Here is a 9869-nt window from a genome sequence, read left to right on the forward strand (position 1 = left end):
AATTAATATAATCTTGGTTATGAGTTCAATGGCAGAGCCAGGACTGCTATCAAGAATGGAACACACAACCTCCTATAAGTTTTATATATATATATATATATATATATATATATATATATTCATTGAATTAAATTTGACTTATATATAATGTAATTTTTCGACGAATTTCGATCCCCTTTTGCTCTGAGGTAGATCCGCCCTCTGATAATTATATTTGATTTTCAAATTAGGTTGATTAATCATGGTGTAATTTTGACTGACTCAAACTTGCAAGTCTTTCCCAAAACAAACAAGTAATTCCAAACAATTACTTTAATACAAACGCAGTCTATAGAAATATCCATAATAATAATAATAATAATAATACATCAAGAAAAAAACTCTACACTTACGTGATGGAACAGGAATTCAACATAGTGACGAGCTATGATAGGTGGTCAGTTGAACATCTTTCATCAAAAAAAAAATTTATATATAAAAAATTATGCGAAATACGTACCTTAGAAATTATTTTAAGTGCGCCATATATTTATTTAGCATATCAAACTATTTATTCTCTTTATGATACTTATCTAAACACGTAACTATTTTTCGTAAATTCAACTTCTACCCTTGAAAAACATTTTAAAAATTAATAATTCTCATTCGAAGTTGCCAGGATGTGAGGCAGTTAATTTCTACACAAAGGACCAAATTTTTGTTCTGGTTTTAGTGTCCATCACTTTCTTTGTTTTTTGTTTTCATTATATCCAAATTACTTTCCATGACCAACAAATTCTCATTCTTCTCTCATACAATAATTTTCTCCCAATAGATTGAGGGCGGCTCAATAATATCGAGGTTTTATAAGTAAAAATTGAATCACACCCTCTCTTGATTAGAGGTTCCAAGTTTGAATTCTTAAATGAAAGTAAATACTGCTAGATGGAACTTCTCTTTAAAGAACTTATGTGACACAAATCAAATTAATTAGGACTCCAGCACACATCAAGACATGATTGTATAAGAAAAATAGTTTTTTTCCAGACCCCTATAATTTTGGAGCCTAAAGCCCTTATTTTAGTTGCTTCACCATTTGGTCACGTCCATGCTTCACGAGGCCGTAGAACATGTGTGAGCCCCCATCTAATGGAAAAAAATATATACATCTTTATGCTTCACGAGGTTGTAGAACATGTGTGAGCCCCATCTAATAGAAAAAATATACATCTTTTTAGTAATTCAAGTCTTCTTATGTTCTATAGACTTTTTATTCCACCCAAAAATGCTTAATTAATCTTGTTTAACCTTATTTTGATAATATAATTTTGAAAAAAAAAATAAGAATTACCTAGATTAAAGTATGACTATTCTTTAAAGAATATAGTATTCCATGAATCACGCGACATGCAAGGTACTAATCACATTTGAATTTTCTTTATATGAAAAATAAAATTCCACAATGTTTAAATTTAACAATCAAAGTTTGATAAAAATCTAATCAAGATAAAAAAAATGCTCATTTTAGAAAAACTTAAAGGACCGAAAGTAATTACTTCTAAAAAATTGAAGGACCAAAATGGCTCAACTAAATACACACGAGACTATTTTGAACTTACTATCAAAGATAAGAGACCATTTTCATCATTTCCTCTACTAATTTCCTTTGAATTTTCTTCACACATGCTAAACAAAATTCCACAATTAATTTTACTTATAAATACACTACTTATCTCACATTTATAATCACAATAACTTAGATTTATTTTCTTTCCACTAGACCTAAAGCAAAATGGGGTTGTTTAACATCTCATTGTTACTCACTTGTTGTCTCATGGTATTAGCCATATTTCACTCTTGTGATGCCCAAAATTCACCCCAAGACTATCTTGCGGTTCACAACGATGCCCGTGCCCAAGTCGGGGTCGGCCCAATGTCTTGGGATGCCGGCTTGGCATCCCGAGCACAAAATTATGCCAATTCAAGAACTGGTGATTGTAACTTGATTCATTCCGGTGCAGGGGAGAACCTTGCCAAGGGAAGTGGTGATTTCACGGGGAGGGCAGCTGTGGAATTGTGGGTGGGGGAGAAGCCAAACTACAACTATGGTACCAACCAATGTGCAAGCGGACAAGTGTGCGGACACTATACTCAAGTAGTCTGGCGTAACTCAGTCCGACTAGGTTGTGGTCGGGCTCGTTGCAACAATGGGTGGTGGTTCATTTCTTGTAACTATGATCCTGTTGGGAACTACGTCGGACAACGTCCTTACTAAAATATGTTTACTTATGATGTGTAAGGGATTAAATGTACGTCTATAATTATTATTATTTCCCTTCGATGTTGCTAGTGTGAATAATTCCACGTACCATTTGTTCATGGTATAGTGGGCTTAAGTTGATAATTAAGTATGGAAATACATAAAGTTTTTCCTATTTTTTTAAAAATCTTTTCTTAAATAAGATTAAAATACATGGCATAATGATTGTATAAGTAAAATAATTATTGTTTTCTGCACGTGGCAAGATTCAAATTACGAGAGTTAAATTATTAATGTTTTAGTGTAAAGTTGAGCGTAGATTCTTTATATCTCATAAAATGAATTATATATTTAAAAACTGCTTAAAATGATTTAAAATAAAATATACTAGTTAATAACTTGAAATGTTTTTTTAAGATGTGATTAAAAAAAAAATATTTTTGACTCCCCAAATAATTGTATTGTTAGACACATAAATTACCATTGGGTGGACCGATGAGTCAATTGTGGAGATTTCAATCAATTATTGAGCAACTTTGTATTAAATTAAAAATTTTGTAAAGTATGTGGCACACAAGTTAACATTGTGAGTCCTTCTGATACAAAGCAGCATTTGTTAAAGAATTTTTTTACTGAGATTTTTTATGCGAATTTAAATTTAAGCAAACTATCCTTAACGAAAGGTTTCATAGTCGAGTCCTAGATATATGTAGAGTCGTACTTGATAGAAAACAATTTACCCTCATGGACTTTATGATGCTAATCGAGAGAATTACTTTTCAAAATAATCCAAAACCATTAATTAATATATGTCCAATTTAGGGTTGCATGAAATCGTAATATTTCTAGAACAATTTTAGATTAAGTTAATGAATCCCTTAGTTACCCAATGATACTGCAACTTGATTGACCTAGACTTGCAAATTGCAAGCTTTCTCCAAAACAAACAAGTATTGGGGAATAATTAATAATTCCAAGCTCAATAATTTACTTTAATTTAAATGCAGTCAAATAAATACAATAATATTTTATTGAGAATTCAAGGAGTTAGCCAGTTAGGTAGGTTATGGTAATCATTATTAGTATTAGTATTGACTCTGTAGTAAAATTTGAGTATAAATAGCTAAAAAAACATATTGGGCATTTGTCGGAGATCCGGCTCCTTTCCATTTCTTTTCTTTTCATTTTTCCTAAGTTCTTGTTTAGATATGAGACACATAGCATAGGTAAGAATTAATAGCTAAGATTTGATTGGTTAAAATAAAATTCTAATTATAACTTAGATAATAATTAATATTTTATAAAAATAGTAATGCCACAATCATAGAAATATATTATCTTGTCCATAAATAGTCTTATAATTAAGGACTAAAATCTTATTTATATGGGAACGTGTGTTGTTGTATTCTAATTTACCGATTTATTTTTTATTTTTTTTGTTTTGTAAAATTATATTGCTATGTAGGTGAAAAGTTAAAACTAGGGGTGTACAAAACCAAACCGAAAATCGAACCAAACCGCAAATCGAGTCCAATCGAGAAAAAAAACCCGACTAGTGATTGGTTTGACTTGGTTTGGTATTGAAAAAAAAAACCCGACTATATTTGGGTTGGTTTGGTTTTAACTAACAAAAACCAACCCGAGACCAAATCAACCCGACATTGTATATTTAATTTTAAAATTTTATTTTATACATAAAAATATTTACTTTGATATAATTTTTAAATATTTCTTATACTTTTTCATAGTTTTTATCTTTTAATATATTATTTCAAGTTTGAAACTTAGAATTCTGAATGATTCAATAAAGATCACAATCCACAGATGTTGGTAATTGTAATAAAGCTTAAATCAAAATCAAATTAATACTAATGCAAAAAGGAAATCAATTCAACACTAAGAATGAAAATAATATTGAATATGGGTTTTACATTGGTTTAGACAATTCAAATACATAATCTAATTTTAATTTCCTTTAATATTTAGTCATGTAACTAATACTTATTAAACTTATTTTAGCATGATTTAGTACTTTTAAATTATGATCATTTTTATTATGACTTGTTAATTTGCAATATTTGTTTTACGTGATTTCATTATTATTATTATTTTGTTGGATATTTTAGTGTCATTACTCATATCATATTTTGTGTTATTTTCTTAAGAAACACCTTAAATAGTTGTATTTTGGTAGGACTAAAGAAATATTTGAAGTACAAGTAAATTATATGTTTGTATGAATACTTTACTGGAAAAATCCAAAAAACCCAAAAAAATCGGATAAAACCCGAGTTTTATTGGTTTGGTTTGGTTTATAGATTTAAAAATCCGACACAAATGGTTTGGTTTGATATTTGAAAAACCCGAACCAACCCGGTTATGTACTCCCCTAGTTAAAACTATGGTTATATAGGAGTTATTTAGGTGCTTAAATTGTATATTTAAGTTTTTAACCCATTATTTTGTTGAGTCCGGAGCCAAAAGGGCAAGTTTTTTCCTCAAAAAAACATAAACGGTATACCAAAAAAATTTTAAACCAAAAGGGAAAAATCGCTACCTAGGGAGCCATATTTTTTAACGCCGTGTATGCCGCCGTCAAAAACTTCAAAAAAATTAAATTCGTAACATCGCTACCTCAGCAGCGTTTTATTGTAAATCGCTGCATCAGCTGCGTTATCCAATCTTTTTTTAAAAAAAAAAAAACATTAAGGAAAATTGGCAATTTTTAAACATCAAGAAAAATTGCTGCCAAAGAAGCGATAATTTTAAATAAAAAACTAGAAAATTGCTGCCAACTATGCCCTCAAACTTTGTGTATGCATAAATATACACTTACACTTTATATACACACGTATCCTACATGGCGTCCTACGTGTACACAATGTAGGACGACATGTGTGTCTACTTGCTCAACTTTATACAAGTTTAAGTACTTACTTGTGTACACTAAAAGTTGGAGAGCATAGATGTCAGTTGATGTCAAGTTAAATGGTAGTATATATTATTCATGTATTATGCCAAGACAAGGGACAAGGATAGTAAATCACATTGAAGGTCCCAAACAGATAAATTGAAGTTAACGTCCTTCAACATTTGAAATAGAAATGGAATTTCTGGAGCAAGGTGAAATATTTGGATCATCAGAGCCTCTGCTGCTATATGCCGGTCGCTTAGGCGGAGGAAGAAGTGTGTTACTGCAGAGCATGGAAACAATTGTAGCTGTATTTGGCCTGTAACTTGCATGTTCTTGCACACAAAGCAATCCCACAATGATGAATCTAACAACTTGTGTTGGTGTTTCAAGTGAACCAAACACCTTTGGATCCGGAAACTCGAGTATCTTGCCTTCATTCCACAGCTGCCATGCCTATAAAATCCATTGATATTAGTTTTGTCATGTGAAAATAGTAGTAGTATAGGATAGAAGAATATTCAAGTCCATTCTGACCTCTCGATAACAATCATCCTCGGCCAAGTTTTTTCGAACTTCCATATTATGTTATATTTATATGTTCTTTATACTACATTTTCGCTATAGCAGCTAGACAAGAAATTACGTTATTATAAAGAGGTTTGACTGTATATGAGAAAATGAGAAATTCTTTCAGTTTTTCTCTTTTTTCACCTGGTCCGGGAGGTTGAGAGAGTCTTCAGAGTGACAATAGCTGTTGTTTCTTTTACTGCTGATAATCTCTAACAATATGACACCAAAACTGAAGACATCCGACTTCTCGGAAAAAATTCCTTGTATTGCATATTCAGGGGACATGTAACCACTGCATTGATACACAAATATACAATTTAGTTATGATGAATTTCACTGCTATATATGAACAATTAATACTTACTAGGTACCGGCAATCCTGTTGGTATTTGCTATAGTTTGATTCCCTCCGAAAATCCTAGCCATTCCAAAATCTGAGATTTTGGGATTCATATCTTCGTCTAACAGAATATTGCTTGACTTAAGATCTCTGTGAATGATTTTTAGTCGTGAATCACGATGCAGATAAAGAAGACCTCTAGCTATCCCTTCAACGATACTATATCGTTGATTCCAACTCAATGCCGCCTTATCATTAGATCTTGATCCTCCTGCCAAGCACAAAGAGTAATTTAATCATAATTCATCAAGAAAAGTACTGTTTAAGTACTCTTGTTAATTAGCTCACCGAATATGAAAACGTCTAAGCTTCTGTTGGACATGTATTCATAGATCAGCAACTTTTCCTCCCCATGAACGCAAAATCCCATCAGTTTGACTAAGTTTCTGTGTTGAAGTCCAGAAATCAGTGTAACCTCATTCTTGAACTCTTCAATGCCTTGTCCTGAGCTCCTCGAAAGTCGTTTAATAGCAACCTCTTGTCCATTTGCTAATACCCCCTATATATGAATCACAAATGACTTCAACTAATAAGCAAATGAGTATAAACCATGTGAAATTTGCTCTACTTTTTCGATGATTAAAGCACACACGAGTGATATATATATATACCTTGTATACAGGTCCAAATCCTCCCTCTCCAAGTTTATTTCGATAACAAAAGTTCTTAGTAGCAGTTTCTATGCACTTGAAGCTGAAAACTAGTAATTCTGTACTTCTACCTTGAGTAAAACTGTTATGAAGCAAATTTGTTGCTGAAGAGTGTTTTGAAGCTATGCAAAAAGGGACTAAACTCCCAATGCCTGATAAAATCTAGAAAAAATTAAAGTCTTTCCAAAAGATAGCGGAAAGTTGTGCCTCTAACAACTGTAAAAATTGACTCTTTTTTTTTTTTTACCTTTTTTCCTGATCTTCAATACATATATAGTGCAAACAATAAGAATCAGGCCGAATGTCGCTGAGACAATAATTGCAATATGGGCTCCTGTTAGCATCCTCCTCTTATCTGCATGACAAAAGGCAACTCGATAAGAAAAAAACTAAAACATGAGGTCTCAAGTTCAGATTCCGATGGAAGCAAAAGCATACTAGGTGTTTTTTCACATCTACTTAAGCCTTAGTGAGCAGAATTACTCAGTATCCCTATTGGTGAGAGGTAGCAAGTACTTGATGGAATAGGCGGAGCTACAGGCCTGTCTACAGAGTCTGTAGAATCCAGTAGCTTTGGGCTAGACCATATATTATTTGTGTTTAAGGATCCATTTAATAAGTATAAATAATTTATTCAAGACCCAGTAATTTGGTTTTTCTAGAATCCAAAATCCATAAACTCAAAATCCTAGCTCTGTCTCCGAGAATAGTTCAGGCGCACTAAATTTGGCCTGAACACTACAGTCATAAAAAGAGAATGTGAATCCAACAAATGATTAGAGACAAATAACATAGGCAAACTACTAAAACAAATCCAAAATGAAGTGAAGTTTTGTTCGAGTAGTAATAAAATGGGATGTTTATAGAGAAAATTGGTGCTATGTTGCTCAGTCTCTTCAAAAGTATTGTCGTGTGCATGTCGGATCCTCCAATAATAGTGTGTTTTTTGGAGGATCCGATACAGGTGCAACAACGTTTTTGGAGTGTCTGAGCAACATAGAATTGGTGTATCTGTATCTACCAAGTTGGGAATGTGCGAGGCGAATGTATAGTTGCTCTCCACCACGGGCGAACTCTTGGAGGTCAATAAGTTCTTTTCCCCAAATCATGCAGCCTATTCCATCCACATAAGCATATGCCAAACAAGAACAATTCTTCAAGCAAGAGTTTTCACATTCCATTTTATCCCAAGTAGGTAGGTAATGTGAAAAATCTGGTAGTTTCATCCCTGAAACGGATAAAAACACATCCCCTCTCTTTCTCTCATCATCAGAATTCGGACTAGTGATCGTCTCCTCACACTGAAATTGTGCTCTCCGGACACAACCACTAGTCCAATTCCCCTCGTTCCATTCACCGATAGACTTTGGTTCATAGCCCTTCAAACATTTGCATATTGGTGAATCATTATCCTTGCAACTTCCAAAAGGACCACATGTGTTATACAAATCACATTGACCCTTAGGTACTACCTGCACCTTTAACCATTTATTCTCTTCTGCATCCCAATCCATTTGAATTAGCGCTCCATAGGAATCAAAGTATATCAATGTTGGAGCAGAGTAATTGAGTATAGCATAAGTAAAATAAAGTTCCTCCCCATTATTATCCATAAGTAGCTGAAAGCCATTGTGGAAGTCTTTAGTCATGCTAGGCACTCCTATGAAACTTCTCCGGTTCCACTGCCCCGATCTGAAATGCTTCGATGAGCCATTCAAAATAAGTACTTGTAAAAGTTCATGAGGATCCACCACAGCAGTGCTAAAACTTCCCAGTGATGGATTTTTCTCATCTTTCCACGACGTGACGACTATTTGCTCCCCTGTTCTAGTATTCAGCCCAATCTTCATACGAGGCAAGAGAGTATCGGATGGATGATTGAAGCTCTCCCATAACAGTACAGATTCATTCAACTCGTTCTTATCGCGGAGAACAAGATTCCCCTGATCAGTCAGTACAGCAATTGTGTTATTGTTCGATACCAGATTAATTTCTGTAGACCAGACAGGCATATTTTTATCATCCACAAGGACTAAATTTCCATCACTTGCATTAATCATAAGAACTCCATATGATCCAATTAATGCTCTTTCGCGGTTTGCAACCCATGCAACTTTTTCAACTGGTAATCCCTTGTACCATATCCCGACATATCGCCCTTGGGATCCATTAGGACTGAAGAACCCAAGCTCAAAGATACCTCCTGCTGAAACTAATGTTTCACCATCTACAACTTGTTGGTTCATTGATATAGTATCTGTTGCTACGCAAATCGCATTCATTATTAAAGGACATAGATAAGGAATTACAAGGATTATGATTAGCTTTCTAATAATTCTAGCCATGTTATTTCAGATCATAATACTCAGAAAACAATACGACAAATCTGGATTAATCGGGCTAGTGGTTAAACAAAAACTTTCTTTGAAGCATTTCACAAAAAGTCAACAGAATTTGATCAGGCTTAGCTCGTCTATTACATAAACCAGTGTGAAAAGGACATGCAAAATAGTTAAATCAATAAATGATACTATTTTATGTTTGAAACATGATCATAATTTATAACAGAAAGTCAAACTCTTCTGTTGAGTATGTAATGTTCTCTGATGACATAATCTCCCTCTAGAATTGCCCCCAAAACATTCAGGGGTCATTTGGTTCAAAACTAGGATAGCCATGATTTTGGTATTAACTTTTATCCTGGATTTAGCTAACACCTACAAACATGGGATAAACTAATCCCAAAAATATTTTCTGTTTATCCCTCAAACCAAATGGCCCTTATTTTGATTTTTTGTAACCAAACTAGTTTTAAATGATAAAAATTCTTCATGTTCCAAGTCTCTATTCGCTCTATCCTCCGCGGACCTCACTTGTGGGATTAAACTGAATATGTTGTGGTTGTTGTATATTCCAAACTTACCCTTCTACACCTTTAATTATTTGATGAAAGACTTTTGCTTTAGTTTAGAAAACCCATTCTACACCCCATAGTGATGGCAAACTCACAAATGGAGAGTTCATTTCTCATACAGTCACTCAATTAATTAATAGCCATATTAGAAAACCAAGCCTTTCTTTTTTATTCTAATTTTT

The 9869-nt window shown here is 33.2% G+C and overlaps 3 protein-coding genes across 4 annotated transcripts in view; 2 read left to right on the forward strand and 1 right to left on the reverse strand.

Moving 5' to 3' along the window:
* The window catches only part of LOC125871863 (pathogenesis-related leaf protein 4), a 22214-nt gene extending 19894 nt beyond the window's left edge, over positions 1–2320 (forward strand). Inside the window, exon 2 of one of the 2 annotated variants that reach the window (XM_049552567.1) lies at positions 2272–2320. The gene's annotated coding sequence lies outside the window, so the exon portion shown is untranslated. Of the gene's footprint in view, positions 1–2265 lie in introns of both variants that reach the window. The other variant, XM_049552564.1, reaches the window with a different exon arrangement.
* Positions 1733–2320, forward strand: LOC125871862 (pathogenesis-related leaf protein 4-like). Its single transcript, XM_049552563.1, has one exon. It carries the CDS (start codon positions 1772–1774, stop codon positions 2252–2254), a length of 483 nt encoding a protein of 160 aa, XP_049408520.1. The 5' UTR covers positions 1733–1771; the 3' UTR covers positions 2255–2320.
* Positions 2321–5315: 2995 nt separating this feature from the next.
* On the reverse strand, positions 5316–9055 carry LOC125869998 (G-type lectin S-receptor-like serine/threonine-protein kinase At1g11330). Its single transcript, XM_049550373.1, has 7 exons — positions 7795–9055; positions 7021–7128; positions 6735–6925; positions 6412–6622; positions 6088–6334; positions 5865–6015; positions 5316–5606 (listed from the first exon to the last, which is right to left on the reverse strand). Exons 1-7 carry the CDS (start codon positions 9053–9055, stop codon positions 5316–5318), a joined length of 2460 nt encoding a protein of 819 aa, XP_049406330.1.
* Positions 9056–9869: the final 814 nt, after the last annotated feature.

Source organism: Solanum stenotomum, chromosome 7 (assembly GCF_019186545.1).
Source record: "Solanum stenotomum isolate F172 chromosome 7, ASM1918654v1, whole genome shotgun sequence".
Taxonomy (NCBI): domain Eukaryota; kingdom Viridiplantae; phylum Streptophyta; class Magnoliopsida; order Solanales; family Solanaceae; genus Solanum; species Solanum stenotomum.